This window comes from Rattus norvegicus, chromosome 16 (assembly GCF_021556685.1).
Source record: "Rattus norvegicus strain SHRSP/BbbUtx chromosome 16, alternate assembly SHRSP_T2T, whole genome shotgun sequence".
Taxonomy (NCBI): domain Eukaryota; kingdom Metazoa; phylum Chordata; class Mammalia; order Rodentia; family Muridae; genus Rattus; species Rattus norvegicus.
The window spans coordinates 1,328,440-1,350,648 of record NC_141549.1 but is presented as its reverse complement, the minus strand read 5'-3'; the positions used below and the strand labels follow the sequence as shown (position 1 = coordinate 1,350,648).

Below are 22,209 nucleotides of genomic sequence, written 5' to 3'. Positions count from 1 at the left end.
AATCCTGATGTAAACACCTGATATGCAGGATCGCTGCTATGTGACCCCCATGTGAAAGGGTAATGAGACCCCACAGGTTGAGAAATTCTGTCAAGAGTCTCACAGGCACTATGCTGGAGATGCCAGGTCCAAAAAAAGTGTCTCCTACCTCATTTCCACATGAAGTCCTAGAACAGGCAAAGGTCATGGTGTGGTAATAGAACTTAGTGGCTGGGGCTGGGGATTTGGCTCAGTGGTAGAGAGCTTGCCTAGCAAGCGCAAGGCCCTGGGTTCGGTCCCCAGCTCCGAGAAAAAAAAAAACAAAAACAAAAACAAAAAACTTAGTGGCTGCCTAGAAAGATGTACAGGGAAGGTTCTGAAAAGCTGGTGAGGTTTTGTGTCTTCACTGATGCTCATTAATCAGTAGATACAGTTTTCAAAATTTATGGTGCAATTAAAATGTGTGAATTCTACTAAATGCGAACCTTTACCCCAGTGAAGTCACTCTGGAAAGCTACTGAGCATCTCAGAAATCTGATGTTTTCACTTTTGAAAATCTTTTTTTTTTTTTTTTTTGGTTCTTTTTTTTCAGAGCTGGGGATCGAACCCAGGGCCTTGCGCTTCCTAGGCAACACTTTTGAAAATCTTATAGCATCTAGGAAGCACACACGCTAGGCACTGAGGGCTACCGATGTATGTATACATAGGCGCTGAGGGCTAAAGATATATGTATACACTAGACGCTGAGGCTACTGATGTATGTATACACTAGGCACTGAGGGCTACTGATGTATGTATACATTAGGCGCTGGGGGCTACTAATGTATGTATACACTAGACACTGAGAGCTACTGATGTATGTATACACTAGACGCTGAGGGCTACTGATGTATGTATACATTAGACACTAAGGACTATTGATGTATGTATACATTAGGTGCTGGGGGCTTACTGGCAAGCAACAAGCCAGGATTTCCTGGGTTACTTTAAAAGGTGTTGCACATAAAAAACAAAACAAAACAAAACAAAACAAAACAAAACCTGGCTTAGGCCTCTGAAAATAGCTGAGAGAGCTGCAAAGGACGACCTTGCCTTTGCCTTTAGGGAGTTGTTTCTAGAAAATTCTTGCGTGCCTGCTGTACCACTAGATTCCACTGGGTGGAGGCAGAGCACAGACATCCCCAGGCAACACAAGCCCTCCCACCTTCTAATTCTAGACCCCTCAGAAACTGACAAGAGGCAGGTCACAGCTCTAGGAGGGAAGGCCTTCCCTTCAACTTGTCATGGGTGTCTGGAGTACCCCAGGTCAGCAGGCAACTAGAGACAACAACACATCTTTGACTTGTACCAGAAAAAAAATAAATACACAAATTTTAAAGTGAGTAAATATATACATTTTATAAATAAACAGATGTTCTTAAAATACGTTTAAAGTGCATTGCTTAAAGGCACTGGGGTCTGGGGACAGGCCTATAATCACAGCTATTCAAGGGTAGTAAAAAGAGTGACAAGTTCGAAGTTGACCTGGGCTACAGAATAACTTCAAGGCCATTGTGGACAATGTAGACCTAGCCCACAACTGAACAAAAGGCTGAGGCAGCTGGGTCACAGGTCAGTGACCTGAAGATTTTAGGTAAGGATCCCTCTCAGAAGCCCATGTACTTTCTGCCCTTACCAGCTGCCTGACATTCTCTAGATTAATCATGACCCAGCCTATAGTCTCGTTTACACCTACTCACCTGTACGCTGTTGTACTGCACGAGTGACTATCAGATATTAGTCAGCTGAGATCTGCTTCTCAGATGGAACCCCTTGGCAGCCCTGCTGTATAAAGAACTGCAGAGTGCCTGTGCAGGGTCCACACCATCACATCCAGCTCTTCTGAGGATGCCTGCTGCTCCCAAGATGGCTTTGAAACTACTACTCCAACCAAACTCTCAGCTCAAGTGGCTGAGCTCTGGCTTCATGGAAACTCCAAGACTGTGAAGACAGCCTAACCACGATGACATCAAAGTGACTAGGTTGTCCTGTAACGAAATCCCACATCACCTGACTCAGGAATTCGTACGGAATGAATGCATTACTCACCCCAGCTAGAGCCCAAACCTCTTCTCCAGGAGCTACTGACTTGCTACTTGCTATGTCCCTACCCACCTAAGGAAACTCTCACTCATGTGCTTGCCCCAATCCCGCCTTCCCTGAGAATCAGCAATGACATAATTCCATGTTTCAGTGGCCAAGTGTGGAGGGAGAAACCCACCTCTGACCTGTGGTGATCTCAGTTCCTTGCTTAGGCAAGCCCCCTTTCCTAAGGATCTCTGACACATGGAAAAATGACACCCTCTTTTCAGTCATAGAGGGTGACATAGAGCTTGCTATGATGACACATCAGGCCCAAGACCGTGCATCTCACATGGATCACACCCAATTCCAGACCTAGGTGTCATAGGTCACATTATGGCTGAGAGAAACTGAAGCTCGATCATTAAGCAAAACCCGGACTTTACCTAGAGGCAGTGCTCATGGTAGGGGTTGTGGAGACTGTGATCCTGTCTGGATCATCCCTACAGCAAAGATGGCAACAGGATGCTCTCACTGGTCTCCGAGCTAGGACCTGGGATTATTAATCAGATGTCCTACAGGGATTCCCTTAGCATAAGGCTGAGAGTGTTGCTTGTGTACACAAAGGCCCTAGCATCACAAAACGACAGACAGCTTAAAGCATAGAACCTGAAACATAGTAACTCAAAGACTGGCCCCAGCTTCATCCAATGTTGCTTGCCTGATATCCCAACAGCATTCAGGAAGATCAAGCGAGTTTGAGGTTAGACAAGGCTACACAGCAAGTTCTAGGCCAGTCTAGACCACACCGCAGGACCTTGTCTCAAAACAAAAACCAAACAAGCCCCAAACATGTAAGTTTCATTCTAAAACCAGAGACAGCCATTTTATAGAAAATAGGATTTATTTATCACATTTGAGATGAACACAGAGGACTGTTCAGAAATCTTCTACATATATATCATTGATTGATTGATTTAACATACAGAAAAAGCAAAGCCTACCAGAAAACACTTCCCTCTTGAGGAGAGCATGAATTCAGGCAGTTTCTGTAAGTTTTCAACACAGGAATTCACATTGAGCAGACAGGCCTGGCTCACAGGTCTGTCCCCAGGTCCAGCTGCTTCTATTTCACAGGCTCCTTTCAGAAAATCACAGCAGCCAACCAGCAGGATTCACAGTGACCAGAAGGAGAGGCATTGATGGTGGGACTTTCACAAGAGCCCTGAGTTATGTTTCAGAAGCCAGGCGGGGAGGTGGTGGTGGTGGTGGTGGTGGTGGTGGTGGGGTGTCTGTGGCTTGTGCCAACTCAGGTCACACATAGGACAGTGCAGTTAGTGTAGTAGCTTTGTTCCTATGAGATCTTGTTAAATTATTGCAATGAGGAAGACAACATTAAATAGCAACTGCTGTCCCCGCTGGTCAAGGAAAAAGGCAGGAGCCTTCTCTGACTAACTGGTCAGCATTGCCGATGTCCAAGGCACACACAATGGCAATCACCGAGACACTTGCTAAGGATACATGGCCCAGTGGCCATGCTGATGCCCAGAAATGGATCTGAGGAAGGATGGACAGTTGAGAGCAGCCTGGTCCTGTGGGGGACCATGTGCCCAAGTGGCCTTCCTCATACTCAGTAGAAGTGGGTACAAACAGTTCTTTGGAGTACCTGGGTGAACCAAGACATGGCTGCCTGCTGCTGTCCTAGCACCTTGGCTGTGACTTAGCTCAACTGGCCACAGTCTGTGATGACAATCTTCTTAGATGTCTTCCCACTTTTTGAGCCGAAAGATTCTATTTTCTTCACAACATCCATGCCCTCTTTGACATGGCCAAACACAACATGCTTGCCATCCAGCCTGTGGGGAGGGTTGGGCCAAGTGAGGAAACAACCAGCATCCTGGCCACTCGCAGAGTTATTTGCTAAAGGTACTAATTCTCAAGGGAATGCCCCACCCCCAAAGCTCCGTCACCATCTGTGAGCTCTCCAGCTGCACTCCAGTGGATTCGAGGCTCCCAGGACAAGTTCTGTCACCCTGGGATTTGTCCTGGCAGCTTGATCTGATTCTTGGTGACCTTACCTATGAGAAGTGGGTTGTTCTCATTCTACCCAGGAAAATGATGGTCACTGGAGCACTCAAAAAAGCAAGACGTTTGTGCAACAGACCACTGTACATTGAGCACCAAACAAGTGTGAGAAGTCTGGAAGTGCTGAGCAGATCATGATGTGTGAGCTCCAAGAATAGAACTTAGCTCAGTTCCAGCAAAGCAAGAATGGTGACCACCTCGGCCAGAACCCCAAGACCCATTAAGGCTTCTGTGCAAGGAGCAAAGATGGGGTCAACAACAACATGCCTGCCTGGCCCTGACAGCCCTGTGTGGTTTGTCATCCTATCACTTAGATCCTATCACTTAAAGTTGTGGACACAGGTTTTCTAAACTTCAGTCTGCTGTTGCCTCTGACCTCCAGGGTCCTGAGGTCTGGAACACTCAGGACTCAATGCAGAGAAAGGTGCTGCTTAGTGGAAGTTTTACCAGGGAAAAGGCATTCCTAGATAGCATAGGCCTGTGGGAGAGGAGGTTGGGAGGTCTGGGAGTCAGGTGTGGCCACGCTAACAGTGTGGCCTCAATATGCCTCAATGCTCATGATACCATAAGCACATTCTGTAGTGGAGGCAAGCCAAGGAAACATCAGGGTAAGCCAGGCAAAGCGGTTTCCACTCAGACCATCATGAGGTCACTTACTAAAGGATTTTCCAAATGTGGGGTAGAGAAACCCTTCTGTGTGTGTGCAGGCCTGACACAAATCAAATTCCAGCCAACAGCACCACTGGGATGCATAGGTGGGACACAGTCACAGAAAAAACATAAACTGAGCCTCGAATCCTTCCCGGTCTCTCATACACACACACAGTGAGAAGCAAGCCATGGGCCCAAAGCAGATGGCCCAGCTGCCATCACCCTCCTGACTGCGGACCTCCTCTGGCATCCTTCTCAGAGTCCTGCAGTGTGAAGTACTCACCAGTCTGTCTTTATTGTGCAGATAAAGAACTGAGAGCCATTGGTGTTGGGGCCTGCGTTTGCCATGGACAGGACACCTGTAAGACAAGCAGAGGTGAGCTGTGTCACCCACGAGGCACCTCACCTGAGACGCTGCTCAGAGAGCAGGTGGCTCACACTCCATCAAGGACGTGAAGCGACAGGTCCTGGGACCAGAGAACCACTGCTGACACACTTCCTGGAGCTTGTGCACTTTAGTGCCAGCTAGCTCTCAAAGGGGGACGCCGGGGTGGAAAGACTTCAGGGGTCTCGGAGGGAGCTGATTGGAACCCCAGCTATGACTTCTAGACTCTCCCACACTCTGCCTTGGGTTTTACTCAAAGACTCCCCAACCAAGTTCCCACAGGGAAATCTGTTTTTCTTTGTTGAAACAAGTCTCACTGTGCAGCCCAAGATGGTCCTGACCTTTGGATTCTGCTGCCTCAGCCTCCTAAGTGCTAGAATTACAGTAGAAAAAGTCTGGTTTTGAGAGAGTTATGAATGAGAAAGTTCTAGAGAAATCCAATTAGCTAGAAATGAGAGCTGCCTAGATGCTAACAGGAGGAGGACGACAGGATGGATGCCGGGCAACTGTGGACCACAGCTTCTCTGGGCAGCAGCAGCACCCAGATGGGATGCAAAGGCCAAGAGCACTGGGAAGGGCTCAGTCCCACATACCTGGTCCCACGTGCTTCAGTGTGAAGTTCTCGTCAGGAAAGCGGCTTCCGTAGATGGACTTCCCTCCCGTGCCATTGTGATTGGTGAAGTCGCCAGCCTACACACAGAATGCCTTGTAACTAGTTACCACACAGCTGGCAGACGGGCAGTGGGCACCCTGGGAAGGCTGCCCTCAACACTCTCAAGGCCCACCCTCGGGCGACAGGGCCAACAACTATTCAGTGACTAAGATAAACTGGGAAAAACTAGAACCAAGCCCCTGTGTCTGGAACCACACTGTAATAAGCCTGGTTTCCGAGCAATAGGTTTCTAATCTGAGCTAGTGTTTTCAGTGAACCTCAAGAAAACGTGCCTGTGGGGTTCAGATTCTCAACCCACAATTCCTAAGAGGGCCACAAGCAGGTGAGAGGGGTCCTGTTCTCAGAGCCGGGCTGGAGGAGACCAGTTCCCGGGCTGAACCCCATTCTTTGCACCAGCATGCCCCTCCCAAAGCCCAAGTTTTGTAGACTCATGGGCGCTGGATGAGCCATGGGTGCTGGGTGGCCCATGGGCGCTGGGTACTTCTCTCAGAGCCTGCTGGGTGTTGGAGGATGTTTTGTGCACTGTACTGAGCTGCCGATGTCTGTACCCAGATTCTGGTTGCAGTCTGGATTTTGGTATTGCCATTATTATGAAATGTCTGATTCAGGCTTTGTAAACACCATGCCCCGCCTCCTTCTGATGGACTAAAACAAAGATCTGAGCAGCCTACAGCTCGGCAGAAGAAAAAAAGGCAACTTGCTGCCCAGAGAGAGGGAGAGGGCCTCAGCCAGGACAAGGGGAGTCGCCATTGGGACACGAATGAAGAGAGAGGGGCCAGGGTGAGACTGAGGTAGCACGTAACAAGCCACACACCTGGGAAGTAGCCTAAGGCCAGCACTGTTGTGTTAGAATAGCTCAGAATCTGACTAGTTATACTGCCTGAAGCTTTAATAAATATATAGATTTCCATGTCATTAATCGGAGCAAAGAATAAATAAGCCCCAACTTTTACAGCCCAGGCAGCCTAGGAAGGACCTATATGCAGTTCTTTCCCGGAAGAGTACAGGAACACTTCTATCTATGCCCAGTTGTTGGCCATGGCCATACTGTGGTTTCTCTGAGACAGGACCCTTAAATGGGAAGAGTGAACCTTGTCCAGCTAAAGCATCCACTGATACCAATAAGGTGTCCCCAGTCACCTCGCCTGTGCCTCCAGAGGCCACCATGGCAAGCCATAAAGAGCTCTCCCAATTTGCAAGTCCCTTCCTGAATCCAGTTACTCTCAGTTCCCTACCTCACCCACCAACTCCAGGTGGAGCTGGGAGCCTCTGTAGCAGGAAGGTTATAGGGCTTGACTGGGTTTAGCCATAGCGACAGCCCTGCCTGCCGCCCTGCCTCTCCTTCACTTTGTCACACCCAATGGGTAACCAAGCATTACAGAGTGACAGTAGGCACAGTCCCAACCCACTGCTGCTTGGTTACAGTGGAGAGAAGAGCATAGGCAGAAAGGACTCCAGAGAGGCCATGACATCTATGCTTGCCTCCTGGTCTCCACACATCAGCCTCCGACCTTGAGTCTGCCCGTGAGGTTTTTGTTGTCAACACCTAGCCTGAAACCTGATGCAGCATGTTTGTAAAAAAACTGGAAGAAACTAAAGAATGTGTTCACTTAGCCAAGAAAAGGCCCTTCGCTGGCAAGGCCCCTCCAGGTTCTAGCATATGTAAGACAGACTTAGCCATCTTATCCCCACCCCCTCTTCTCCCAGGCCCAGTGCTCAAGGGCACAGGGAATACCAAGATTAGAGGCGGTCTAACTCTGATAGCCCTTCAAAGCCTCAGGGTCAACCCCCACCAGCAGCCCTCCACTGTGTCCCCTCCATGCCCCAGGGCCCAGCTTGCTTGTCAGTGATCCCGATCAGTCACAGCAGAGGCTGTGCTCCTGTTACCTGGCACATGAAGGCTGGGATGACCCTGTGGAAGGTGGAGCCTTTGTAGCCAAAGCCCTTCTCACCAGTGCACAGGGCTCTGAAGTTCTCTGAAGAGAGAGAGAGAGGAGGGGGGAGGAGGGAGGGAGACAGGCGGGTTAAGAGCAGGCCAGCCTTCCCTGCCAATCCCCCAGGTTCGGTGTGTGTGGAAAGACCCTGCCCCTCCTCTGGACTCAACTCCTGATCACATAATTTCCTGCCTTGAGCCAGTAGCAAGTGCTGTGGCTTGAATCCAAGCGCTAAGCTGTGCCAGTCAGGGTAACAGGGTGAGGAGCCCAAAGACTATACCCTGCCCTGTGCTGCCATGCAGAAATGGGGGGGAGCTTACATGGGGCTTCCCCTGGTTATGGGCTGTCTAGCTACTCTTGGTCTGGTTAGCAGAGCTGACAACGAGGTCCAGAGAAGGACAAAAGGCTGCCTTAGGGGTACCTATCAGCTATGCCTAAGTTGAGATACCCACACGTCACAGTCTGTTCTAATTCAACCCCGAAGCCTACCAGCCTTGGCTGGCTCACATCTGGGCCTTACCTGCTGTCTTTGGCACGACATCTGCCTTTAACTACAGGGAAGAAAAAGAACAGAAAAGGACGGTCAGTCGAGAAGCAGGTGCAGGGCAGAGCCCCCTCGAGGTTCACACCCAGAGGCCAGGGCATCAGGACCATTCCTCTCCATGCCCACTGACTCTCCTAGGAACAGCCAAGAAAGCTATCATCCCTGGCAGCTGCTTCCTGAACCCAACCAAGGCTTGCCTGAGACGGCCTCAGTTTCTTATCAGAAGAAACTACTGTCATCCTGGCCCACTTCCGGGACAGAATTGTCAACTGGAGGTCCTCAGCAGGAGTCCCTGGACCAAGAGTATCATCAGGACCAGCTGATGTTCCTCAGTGCAGGGGGAAACTGAGGTCCCCAGAAGGAAGGAGCAGACAGTTGAGGAATGACAGACAGGCCTCATCCAAGCCTGACTCTTGGCTTCTTTTAAGAATCCCTCTTCACCAAATGGGGTTGGGGAGATGCTCCTCATTCTCCAAAAGATGAAACTGAGGCATAATAATAAATATTGGCCACACACACCCCCTTCGCAAATCGGGCAGCCAACACTAACTGGTACCTTTGTTCAAGCCAAAAGGCTCCTAGAGCCTCCTCCTGATATTTTGACTGTTTCCTAATTTTCTCTTCAAGGGTCGAACAGGAGCCATTGTTGAACGTGGACCTCAAAGAGTGGAGAAGCTTGGGCTCCCAATTCAGAACCTTCTCATTCATTCCATGTGCCTCCTCTTAGGTAATCAGGCCTTGGGGGCGGATCCCGAGTGTGCTCAGGCCAACAAATGAGCACCAGGCAACACCTGGACCTCAGACACCCACCTGAGCTCTGGGTCCAACCTTGGACGCAGACGGTTCTAGGAAGCCCAACGTCAGTCCTGGCCGGTCAGTGGGCTGTCACTCAGTACGATCTGACCTTGACCTTTTCCTCCACACTAGCCCTCCCTCTCTCTTCCATATCACCCTCCCCCCCCCCCCCCATCCTCCAGGGTTTTGAAATGCCCGGAAACGGACCAAGTTGATGCCGCTTCTTCTGAGAGAGGGAAACTGAGGCCCAAGGTCATCCGGTGTGCCAGGCACAGTACGGGGCCCGGGAAGTCCAGGTTTTCCCTACGGCCAAGTCTCACCTCCAGCACCACGCGGCCGAGCGGCTGTCCGTCGGCGCCCACGTCCAAGTACACGAGCGGGTTTTGGGAGGAAGAGTTCGCGCCTCGGGCTCCGCCGTCGCTGCAGGTACGGGTCGTGGAGAGGAGGAGCGGCGCGGAGCGCGGGCCGGAGAGCAGACCGAGCAGGCGGGGACCGCAGCGCAGAGCTAGCATCGCTGTCACGGGTCGGGCGAGGGCGCGCGGAAGAACTCAGAGCAGACACAACAGAGGTCGTACGACCCAGGAAGCGATACCTAGGCCGCGTGCCATCGCCTTTATTGGTCCTCTGGCTTCGAGACCACGCCCCTACACGCCTCCGTCACGCCCCCTCAGAACTGGTTCTCTAGTGTCCCCTGCTGGTTGCATCTGGCAGCGCAATCAGTTCGTGCTTTGTGCCCCATCCCGTAGCCCCACGCGCGGAACCGGAAGTCATTTGAAAGAGCCTCTAGACCAAGAGAGACACTGATCCTGAGAGTCAGAAAGACGTGGGAGGCTCTGAGGTGGATCAGAAAGGGAGAGATAACAGAAAGAACAGAGAAGTAAAAAAGATACGACACCCACAAGGTGACCGACCTCAGGCCTCCTGCTCCAGGGCTGAATGTCTCGTTTTGCCTCTAGAGATCAGTGCCTTGGCTAGAGGACTGAAAATACAGTTTGCCCAATCAATAGTGCATCTCCCAGGCCTCAGTCCCAGGGTGACCTCTCCTCTCCAGCCCACACTGACAACCCTTGTTTGTCCCTATCACTTCCAGCCAGGCCAGGAAGATACTGGGCTAGATTTACACCCACTAGAACTCACCTGGAATACACCTCCTTACTGACTGCATGCACCTGCAAATAACTTCTTAAGCAACCATTCTGAACGGATGCCGGGAAGTTGACAGTGTGTGATACAAAAGGAAAGGAGCCTGCAGCAGAGCCACAGCCAGGGATTTAAGCCCTTGTGTTCGGGGCACAGCAGCAGCCTGGGAAGCGAATGAATGCCAGCAAGTGGGGGCATGTGAGCCAAACCCGATACTCAGTTAGGAAACTGAGGCTCAGAAAGAGAAGAAAGCTCTGACCAGGGCTAGAAAACCCTGATTGGGCCAGTCCTTCTGCAACCAAGGAAGTTATGAGAAACTTATCTTGCTTTTAACTCATACCTATTCAGGGGATAAATAAACTTGAGAGAGAGAGAGAGAGAGAGAGAGAGAGAGAGAGAGAGAGAGAGAGAGAGAGAGAGAGAGATTTGTTAACTGTTAAACACTGCTCTGTGGACAACAGTGACGGGCATAGCCTAGACTGCATACTCAGGGTATGGATTCAGAGCATAGGGGGGACTCTCCACTGCAAGATCTCAAAGTCCTGAGAGACTGGAGAAGGGGAGGAGCTGAGAGACTGAGGAGCAGGGGAGCCACAGATGGTACAGTGTTCCCTCCTCTACCTGACTTCCTTCATGTTCTATCTTCCAGCTCGTTAGCGAACACATTTCACTCCCCTTTGTGTGAACCAAAGACAAATTCTGTCTTTACCACAGGCTGGATTCTGGTGTCTGTCTGTCCTTCCTGTCCTGCCCTCAGTGGTCTCTGTATGCAGCTAAGCATATGCCCAGCCCTGAAGACACTGGGCCCCGCTGAGATACATACTCTGCTAGCTCCCCAGCAGCTGATAGACTGGGTCATCTTCAGGGGTTTCTCCCCAAACTGCCCAGGGGCTTCTTATTCATGAGTACTGACAGTTGATGTTCCCTGGGACCCTGTGACAACATGCTTGGAATTCATAGAGCCAAGAAGCAGTCAGGAGAGATTGGGATCACACTTGGGTTCTGGAGTTGCAAACTCAGGTGCCCGTAGGTGCCAGGAGTAATCTGGGCTGGCAAAGGCCAGAAGTGGGTAAAAGATAAATGCTATCTGAGTGGCTGGGGCATGCTCCCACTCTCGAGGCTCCATAGGTGGGAACCTGGGAGCAGCTAGCTAGGCCGTCACATCATCACATAGGAGCAGAACACTTGAAGTTTCCAACAACTTAAAAATTGTGTGTCTCTGTGAGGGTACGCACACATGAGTGCAGGTGCCCACAGTGGCCAGAAAAGGACATCAGATCCCCTGAACAACTGTAAGCTACCTAATTTGGGTGCTGGAAACTGAACTTGGATCCTCTAGAAGAACAGCAAATGCTCTTAATGATTGAGCCATCTCTCCAGAACCCCTCTTAGAGATCAGAGTTTCATGTAGTCCAGGCTAACGTCAAGCTTGCTGTTTAACCAGTGATGACCTTGAATTCCTGACTCTCCTGTCTCCCTGATCAATGTTGGGATTATAAATGTGCACCACCATACCTGGTTTAAATGGCGTTGGGGGTCAAACCAATGGCTTCATGAACGGTACGCCAACACTTTACCAACTGAGCCACATCACCATGGTCAAAATCTAACTTCTAAGAATGTTGGAAACTATTTCCTCTCTCTTTTTCTTTTCTTTTCTTTTCTTCTCTTTTCTTTTCTTTTCTTTTTCTTTGGTTGTTTGAGACAGGGTCTTGCTGTATAGCTCTAAATGCCTGTAATTCACTAAGTATATCTAGTTGGCCTTGAACATACATCAATTTTCCTGTTTGTGCCTCCCAAGTACAAGGATTCAGGCATTTGCTTAGGAATTAATTTTACTATAAGATTTAATAAGAAATGAGCCATGGAAAACATATCCACCACATATCCACACATATCTGCCACATATCCATATATCTATCACATATCCACATATCCACTACATATCCACATATCCACCATAGATCCATCACATATCCAACATATATCCACCACATATCCACACATATCTGCCACATATCCATATATCTACCACATATCTGCCACATATCCACATATCCACCACATATCTATCACATACCACCACATATCCATCACATATCCACCACATATCCACATATCCATCACATATCCACACATATCCACCACATATCCACCACATATCCACACATATCTACCACATATCTATATATCCATCACATATCCACACATATCCACCACATATCCATATATTCATTACATATCCACCACATATTCACATATCCATCACATATCCACCACATATCTGCCACATATCCATCACATATCCACCACATATCTGCCATATATCCATCACATATCACCACATATCCACCACATATCCACACATATCCATCACATATCCACCACATATCCACATATCCACCACATATCCACAAGGCAGGTGCTGGGCAGTGTGATGCATGAGGGCGTGGGAGGCAGAGGTGAGTACTGTGGCTATCATATAAGCTGGGATTGTCTAGAGAGGCTGTGCAGGAAGCACTGGACTGACAGTGGGTGCCATAAATGGGCACAGGGTGTGGCTTCATCCTAAAGGTTGTGTAAGTCCACAAAGGTGTTTTGTTTGTTTTGGCTTCTTTGAGCCTCGGTTTCTGCACCTGTGCAGAGGAGTTGGTTATACCTAGTTCAGAGGATTGCTCATGTTACGTAGAATGGAAGTTGAATAGAACAGGGGCTCAGTGAAGATATGAGTATGAAGTGAATGAATGAATGAGTGAGTGAGTGAATGAATGAATGAATGAGTGAATGAGTGAATGAATGAGTGAATGAGTGAATGAATGAGTGAGTGAATGAATGAGTGAGTGAATGAATGAATGAGTGAATGAGTGAGTGAGTGAATGAATGAGTGAATGAATGGTTGAGTGAATGAATGAATGAATGAGTGAATGAGTGAATGAATGAATGAATGAGTGAATGAATGAATGAATGAGTGAATGAATGAGTGAGTGAGTGAATGAATGAGTGAATGAATGGATGCCTTCCTGTCCAGGCCAGTGGAAGAATCCAGGGGTCAGGGTGTGGGTAGGAGTTTTGTTGTTGCTGTGGTTTTTGCTTTTTGAGAAAGTCTTATCACATTACGTCACCCACTCCAGCCTCAAACGTGTGATCCTCCTGTCCCTTGAGCACCAGAACCACAGGGTGTTCCACCATGTCTGGAGAGAAGGCTGGATCTGAAAGCATACATTGTACTTTAGTTGGGGTTCTTCATGGTTTTATGATAAGATTGTTGCTCCTTTCAGCCATGGCTCCCTTAGGGGATCCCAATTCCAGCCCAGCCCACCCTGCACATCGAAGATTAAAGCTCTACACATGCACATGTAGAGCTCAGCCTTCCTCACCCACACAGTCTAAGGTCCGCTGGCCTGGGCTGCTCAATTCATGGAGGATACAGTGTGGGAGCTCTAAGTTGTGGTGGGAGGAGCTACGCAGGAGCCAGCATTGGTTCAGCTACACACAACCCTTTCCATTGTATAGAAGAAAGCTGTACTAAAAAAAGTTCTTCCCACCTCCAACCCCATGGAGGCAGACAGTCTGTAAACTGCTCCAGAGAATCTCTGGGAGCTATACACATGTCTCTGTGAGGATGGGCCAATCTAATTACCTGATTGTAATGAACAGAACTCAGCCAATGGAAAAGGAGTACCTAAGACCATATGTGAATCTGTGATTTCTTCTCTGAACTTGTGTTTCCTCCTCCAACCCGCGTATTTCATTGTCTCCTCTCTGAGAGCACTCTTCTCTTCTGTCTTTCTCTTATGCACATGCACACATGCAAGCATACACACACACACACACACACACACACACACACACACACACCCCTTACCCTCTGTCATATCATGGGGGCTGGGGGTGGGGATGACACAAGTCTAGCAGAGGCCCTGTGGAGAGAGAAGAAAGCCTGACTGTAACTACATGCGACATCTTGGAGATGTGTCTTCTGCTACTTTCCAACCACTATTTGTACTTGAAAGTTGAGTCTCACCTCCAGAAGAGCCTTGGGTATCTATTCCTAGCCCAATCTGGCCTGCAACCTCCTAAGCAGAAGCCTCCAGCTAAGCCATGGCTGGTCTGATGAGCTGCAGAAACTGGAAAAACACGTTTGTCATTTGAAGCCATCAAGTTTTGGGTCACTTGCCCTGCAGCAATCGGTAGCTAACTCCCAAAGCATTCCGCCCCAGGCACAGCCCTTAGAGGGTCCCATTGCTCCCCACCTAACAGTTACTGACCTGCCATCTCAGCGGGTTTGTGCCACCAGCTGCTCTTGACAGAGACCACATGGGCACAGAACGGGCTCAACAAGACAAGACTTGCTTATCTCTAGGAAAGCATGACGCCAATTTGTCTTGTTTTTCTCCAGGAAATGAATAGGGAATGGGGGGAGGGGAGTGCTGGAGGAAGCCTTAAGGAGGCCGAGCTGAGCTATTTGGGGTAGCTTCTAACAACGCTGGGCCTCGCACCAAGATGTCACCTCTAATGTCAGAACAGCCCTGGAGTGTACTGTCCCTGTCCTACCAGGGAAAGAATGCAGGCCCAGAGAGGGTTAGCTATTCATCCAAGGTCTCGATAGATTGCCGTAGAAATTACACATTTTCTCACCTTGTTGTGACCACATGGCTTTCTGGAGGAACTAATGAGTCCATGTAGAGTAGTCACCTCTGAGGTAGAGTGTGTCAGCTGCCATTGCTCCAGCTAGCCTTCGTTCAGCTAGCCTAGCATTGCTTAATTACATAGATTCTTTTTTTAAGCAGGGAGGTGAAGGGGACAGGGTCCCTCTAAGTAGCTCTGGCTGTCTTGGAACTTGCCGCGTAGACCAGGTTGACTTTAAACACACATAGACACACTTGTCTTTGCCTCCTGAGTGTTGGGATTAAGGCTGTGTGCCACACCTGGTCCAGCCAGTCTTAATGACTCTGTAAGGAAGAAGAGCCCCAGGAGGTTGGGCTGGACTTGAACCCAGGCCAATTCACAGCCTGCACTCTCCTCCCATGGCCAGGCCTTGTTGTCCTAGAAGACTAGACTACCAGTCCTCAGTCATGTGGGCAGCCCATAAGCCTGTCGCCCTGAATACACTCAGACATACAGGTCCCAGCCAGAGTCAACAGAAAAGAGCTGGCCCAGGTCTATTCTTTGCAGGCAACATCCCCACCTTTATTTACTTTTTATGCTCTACAGTAACATTTTTCAGTGCTCTGATATCCCAGAGCAAGGGTCCCACTGCCAGGTTGCCTCGGTGTGAGGCTTGGGTCTTTGCAAGTGCTGCTTAGTAAACTTACCTGAGCTCTGCCCACCACAGAAGTCCACAGCTGTGGAATTCTGCAGCCTTTCTCCCTTCTGACGGTTTTCCTCAGTCCACTGACCGTTCTCTCAGTCCCCTTTACTGACACCGGAGGCCTTTCCTTTCTATGTTAGAACATTCCTGTCATCTCTCCACAATGTTTACATGCTAATCCATATTGTCTACCTTCTGATCACTATTACCCACAATTGGTCGCCAGTGTCTGTCTATTCTTCCAAGTAGAATAAGCCCTGCAGGCTGAGGTCTGGGTGAAAATAGTAACAGGTGGCTTCTCTACACCTTAGCAAAAGGCACATCACAAGCACTTGCGCTATTCCTCAACGCCTGCCTGGCCCCAGGGGAACAGTTAGTGTGATATCGCTCTTTCTAAATGTAGCCTCTAAAACTTAGGGGAGCGACCTGAGTCAGTCAAGGTTGACTGGCTTTTCCTAACTGTCTCAGTCTGGGCCAGCTCTGTCTAGGGCCTGGACTTGATGCCTCCTGCTAATGCTGCCACTGTTGAATTTTAGTTGAATCTCAATCTCCATGACAGACATGTCTGATATTTAATCATGGCAGGCTATTTTCCTAAGGCAGTGTGTACATCACAAGTACTGGGCTCACCCAGGGTACCACAGGGCATCACACAGAGGTCTCAGCTTCTGGGGACTGTCCCATAATTCAGCGGAAGGCCCCAGGGGAAGGAAACAGGAGCCTGTGAATCAGGGTGTGGAGAGCAGGTTGTACTTATTTGTTTGCTGAAGAGTGTGGGTGGGGCATGCTGCACCCCCCCCCCCCCAGAGAGATAAGAGCTACATGGTGACAGAATCACTGATGTCTACCCTAGGCCTGACCGGAGCCAAGTTTGCATTAATTGAGCTGAGGGAGCTTTTTACCAATTGGCAACACTGCAGCACTTTGAAATAATGCTCGCCCTGTGACTGGATGCTCATCCTGGGTGTGTGTGGTCCAAGGTGACCCAGGAGGTAACCACTTCTGAAACTCTGACTGAGGCCCCGTCAATGGAGGCTGCTGGAGGGGGATGGAGTCCAGAGTACAGCCTCTAAGTGCAAGCTCAGAGCCGTCTATTGGCAGAGGGGCAACAGAAGTCCAATATTGTAGGGAGCGGCTAAAGATGGCGCCGACATCCGGTGGTCGTTTGTGGTAAACACCTACAGCACATGTGTTGGCAGACCCCCAGCACCTACAAGGCCAGGGTGATATTCATGCTAAATAGGTATTTCATGCTCCACCAATCCCCAGTGGACAAATTTACAGCCACAGCCTGTCTTGTATTTAAGGCGAGTGCCTTTGTTCCCCGGGGTCCCTGTACTATCAATGAGGTGTTCCTGCAAAAAAGGCTGATTGAGAAGGATTCAACGGTGTTGCGTCTTCCTTGCCGGTCGAGGTGGGCGCGACACAATATGAAGCCATAAAAGCAAGGAGGAAATGCTGATATTGTTACTGGTTTCAAAAGAGCCCTCGATTTCCAACATGAAGTGTAAGGAAAGCAAGGGAGCGTTTGGAGACGCTGCTAGTAGCGGCGAAACACCAAACAGAAACAGCTTCAGGGAAAGGGGCTTGCTTTGGGTACAGTACAGCATGGCAGAGAAGTCACAGCAGCAGGGGCAGAGAGCATGTGTGGTGGCAAGTCTTAGTCTTGGTTGATCAAGAATAAGACTGGGAACAGGGTCACCTTCAGCGACCTACCTCCACGAGGCAGGATCGACAGCCTCCTCAAAATAGGGCCACTATCTGGTAACCAAGTGTTCAAGCACACCAGGCAGTAGGAGACATTTCAGACCTAACCCTAACAGTGGCATGCCTTTTAAAAACTTCTGTGTTGTGGGCTGGAGAGATGGCTCAGCCGTTAAGAGCACTGACTGCTTCTTCCGAGAGGACCCAGGATCAGTTCCCATCACCCACATAGCAGCTAACAACTGTCTGTAATTCTGAGCTCTGACACCCTCACAGATCCATACATGCAGGCAAAAACACCAGTGCATATAAATGAGAGTAAGTAGATTGTTTTTTTAAAAATCTGTGTTGGGAAAGGTTCCACAGGCATGATTTGGGGCAAAGCAGCCTGTGTTCTATGTTTCTTGTTTTCCTATCCCTCCATGCTCCGAGTAAACACCCCTCAGAAGTAACGTCAAGGTGTCGATATTTAGTTTTGAGATTTGAATACACTTTCAGGATGCAGATAATTGGTTTGCAAGTTATTCGTGATTGTTCAGCCTCTGAGCCAGCATCTTCACCCTCCCTAGACTTGTCCAAGACTCTCAGGCAGAAGGAAGAGGAACAGACAGGAAGAGAGTGAGTTAGGTTGGTGGAAAGGAGTGTCAGGAGAGCACCAGACAAACAGGAATACCCACGGCCTTGTTTCTGAGTAGATCCTACGTAGGCCAAGAACATAGAGCACCCTCTCCTGTTGTTCCTAAGGCGCCTTCTGTCTCTGAGGTAGAGTCTCACATTGGCTCAAAGCTCCTTGAGACTATACTCACTCCAGTGAGCCCCAAGTATCCTGTTGTCTCTGTCCACCACATCTGGACTTTTGAAATATGTTTTCTGGGGATTAAATTCCAGTTTTTATGCTTCTGTGACCAGCTCCAGCAAGCCTATATATATATATATATATATATATATATATATATATATATATATATATATATAAAAGCACGCATAAACACTCAGGTAGAAACCAGTGGCAGGCACACAGTTTTAATCATGATGAGCAGTTAAAATAGAGAAATAGTTCAAAAGGTCAGATGTCTGCGGATGCACATCTCTAGGGTTGGTGGTTGTGCACATTAGATTTATAACTGGGTTATCTGAATCTCTGTGATGGACAGCCTATATTGATGAGTTCAATCAAACTCCGCTGTGTAAACAGATCCCTAAGGAGCCAAGATCTTTGATAAATACAACATACATCAGAAACTGCTCTTGGATGATGTCTCAACATTTTTACACACATGCTCAGTGTTTGCACACAAAGTCAACATGCTAATGCATGTCCGCCCAGCTAAATTTGCACACAGAAAATACACAAAGTGAATCAACTTCTCTAAAATCAGACTGTCATTTGTAACTCGAGTATTGGAAATGCTTTCAAGATGTAATATGCAGCAGAGTGAATTGTAAAATGGATGCAGATGGGTAAAAAAAAACAGTAGGGAAACAAAGTAGTAAAGTAGTAAAAAAAAAAAAAAGGAAATTAGCCACCCAACATGGGGTATTACATACAGGGACAGGTTTTAGGCAGATGTGGTCAGTTACTGACAGCTGGCTGACTCTGGGCTTAGATCCTGCAGCCCTGCTTGGTAGTAGTCTTATTTGATTTAGGGTTCAGCTCCCCACAGGGGTCATGCTCACACTCTGTGTGGCTCTCTGCTTTTGAAACTCCTCTGTGGCTTGACATACATCAACATGAGTGCTCTCTGTGACACTTTCCTATCTCCTATGCCGGGCTGGTCATGTGGAAATCTATCCCCTGGCCCTTACACACACAGCCTTCTCCAGGATTAGCCTGAGAGAAATTTACATAAGGAGAAGAGATGGGTGAGAGAAGGCGACTGGGAGAGCGGCCAGGCTGTGAGTCAGGGATGATACTGAGTGACAGGGAGGGATGGGAAGAGGAGTTCCCGGTGTGTTTATGCGTGTAGGAGCACACAGGTGTCAGAGATGCTGCTGCCGATCATAGAGACGGGACACAGAACATGCATTGTGTTAGAAACACGGCTCGTGTCCGGACAGACTACACCAGACCACTACAGTTCTACGAGAGAGAAAGGGGCAAAGGGGGAGACAGAGATAAAGGGGGAAAAGAGAGAGAAGGGAGTGTGAAGGTCAGGAGGTAAAGGCGGGAGGCAAACCAGGGGGATGCTGGGAATGTATGGGATTGCCATGGCAACAGATGGTCTGGCCCCTGTCACCTATGGGTGACGTCACTGACATTGCTGGATTCAGAGGCGACCTGTAACCGTAAAGCCAGTTCCTGATACCAACGTGTGTCATCATCTCCTATGGACATACATGGTTATGTTCCAACCGGTCAGCGGCTTCTAGAATTATACCTGCTGCAAGGAACACCAGTTTGGACAAAAGAGACTTTGGGGCAGGGGTGGGGTGGGGTGTTTGAGACAGAGTCTATGGAAGTAGCCTTGTGTGGCCCGGACCTCAATCCTCCTGAACACTGGTGATTACAAGTGTGAGTCACCATGCTGGCTCTAAAAAGTGCTTTCAAAGGACATTGGAAAACTACATGTATGTGCGTGTGTGTGTGTGTGTGTGTGTGTGTGTGTGTGTAGGTTTGTATATGTGAGTGTTGGGTGCCCATGGAGGCCGGAAGGAGGCATAGATTCCCTAGAGCTAGAATTACTGGTGGTGTGAGCAGCATGGCACGTGTACTGGGAGCGGAATTGGGGTCCTTTGCAAGAGCACGGGGCTCCATTAATTTTGGAGCCATCTCTCCAGCCCCCAAAGGGTACATTTGTAAACGGACGTTTTCATGGTTGCCTTGAGGCATAACCAATCCTGTTCCCAGAATTCAGCTTGTTGTTCTTTTTTTTTTCCCTTCTTCTTTGCAAGAATTGTGCTTTTCAGGATTTGAGCTTTTGGGATTTCAACATTCCAGAGTTTAACCTTTCGGAATTTGTGATTTTCGGGATTTAGGAATTTTTATTTTGAAAGCCTTTAATTTCTGAGATTATGACATTCTGGATTGTCTTTTAAGATTAGGATCATCAGCTCCACACCCAGCCAAGCCTTCTCCCTTCCTCCCTCCTCCTACCCTCTCCTCTTCCCATCCCTCCCTGTCACTCAGTATCATCCTTGACTCACAGCCTGGCCTCTCTCCCAGTCGCCTTCTCTCACCCATCTCTTCCCCTTATGTAAATTTCTCTCAGGCTAATCCTGGAGAAGGCTGGCTACCACTCAACCCTGGCTACTCCTCACACTGCTTCCTGCCTAACAGGCTCTGCCCGCTGAAGTGCCATCCCTCCCTGGACTTTGCTGAGGGGGCTCATGGTAGTAGTAGCATTGATAAGAAAGACATTGCAACTTCTGCCTTATTTGCTGACCTGAGAAGCATCAGCCTTTCCGCCTCATGCTCACTCCAAACTGCCTTGTTCTTCCCCCTCCCTCTCCCCCAGGCTGGTTCTGCTTACTGAATGCCCCACAGGCTTGGGAAGAGCTCCTTGTCAATCTTTGGGGGTCATGGGTTTCTTGCTGGAAATTCTGTAATGCCATAACTAAATGACAGGTGGAAAGCTTAGACCACAGAACGATATTGTCCCAGTGCTGAAGACTGGGAGTGTGGACCCTGTCCCCTCTTCTCATCTCCTCTAGTATCTCTTCACATCCCTGTCCCCATGTCAACCTGTCCCAAGGTCAAAATTCCCTCATCTTAATTTCTTATTTTCTAATTTTGATATTTTTTGAAACAGAGCCTTACTGAGGCCGGGGGCTGGCCTCAAACTCAAGATCTCAAATCACAAGTGTGCGCAGATGACTAGATCTCTCTCTTTTTAGGGCACCGATTCAATAGGATTAAAGATCCTACCCCCACATGACAGCATCTTAGATACGTACGACAGTGACCCTATTTTCACCAACTCTGAGCTTGAACATAGGGTCAGAACTCCAACATGTGAATGGGGGGCATGGCAGGGCCCCCAGCGGGGCCACAATGCCTGACAGAGTTGTTAGGGAAGCAGCTCCTTCTGTCTGTGCTTGCAGCTCTTACAGGACTTTTCCATGAGGCAGGCAGGTCCCTGGGATTTGTCTCCTTTCAGACTTACCCTTCCTCTGACCATCCCCACGGCCATCCAGCCTCCAGTCTTCATCCCAGAAGCTTATTAGCTCCCCGGGAGGATGCTCTTTAAGTGTGTGTGAGATGTAAATGAGACAAATGCACCCCCTTCTATCAAAGGGTTAACCAAGACAAAGTCAGATAAGGCACTGCAGTAGTCCAGATCCCGCCTCCAACTGGGTGTGGCCTCTAGCTCCTCCCTCTCTCTGACCTGCTGCATCCAATCCACTCCAATCCATTGACCCCCTTTGACGTGGTTTCTTTGGTGTCAGGGCTTTGTTCTAGGTTCCACACATGCAGCTGAGCAAGACAGACTGGGTCCCTGTCCCAGGAAGCTTACGGTGAAAGCAGAGGAACGTGTCTACTATTAAAGGGACACTAAATCCTAATAGCGGAATGTGTTAGACACCAGGCGAGGCGTTTCCCATTCACTGAATACTGGAGTCTCTGTAGTAGTGGAAGATGGGAAGATCATTAGTTCTAAAGATCACCAGCTCCATTGTATAGATGAGAAAACTGAATCATCGAGGTTAGCTGTTATGTTTTAGTCCTTCCCCCCACTCCATTGCTGTACTTGAGTTCTGTGCCTGGGAGCAGGGCTGGGGCTGAGCTGGGAACCCAAGAGAATCAGAGGCAGCTGACAGTAAGGTGGAAGGGGACAGCTAAGACAGGAAGTGGGGCCACCCCTGTTACCCACAGCAATCCCAGCATAAAGTACTTTAGAGGTACCCTCTGGGTCCCAGTAGATAGGCCTGATGTTTCCTTTATTGTGGGTGACGGCTCATCTGCCATGCTGTATAGGGTGACCACAAAGATGAGACCTCAGGGCTACC

The 22,209-nt window shown here is 49.0% G+C and overlaps 1 protein-coding gene across 1 annotated transcript; it reads right to left on the bottom strand.

Moving 5' to 3' along the window:
* Positions 1-2,925: 2,925 nt before the first annotated feature.
* On the bottom strand, positions 2,926-9,648 carry Ppif (peptidylprolyl isomerase F). Its single transcript, NM_172243.2, has 6 exons — positions 9,428-9,648; positions 8,289-8,319; positions 7,722-7,810; positions 5,755-5,851; positions 5,060-5,135; positions 2,926-3,896 (listed from the first exon to the last, which is right to left on the bottom strand). Exons 1-6 carry the CDS (start codon positions 9,617-9,619, stop codon positions 3,761-3,763), a joined length of 621 nt encoding a protein of 206 aa, NP_758443.1. The 5' UTR covers positions 9,620-9,648; the 3' UTR covers positions 2,926-3,760.
* Positions 9,649-22,209: the final 12,561 nt, after the last annotated feature.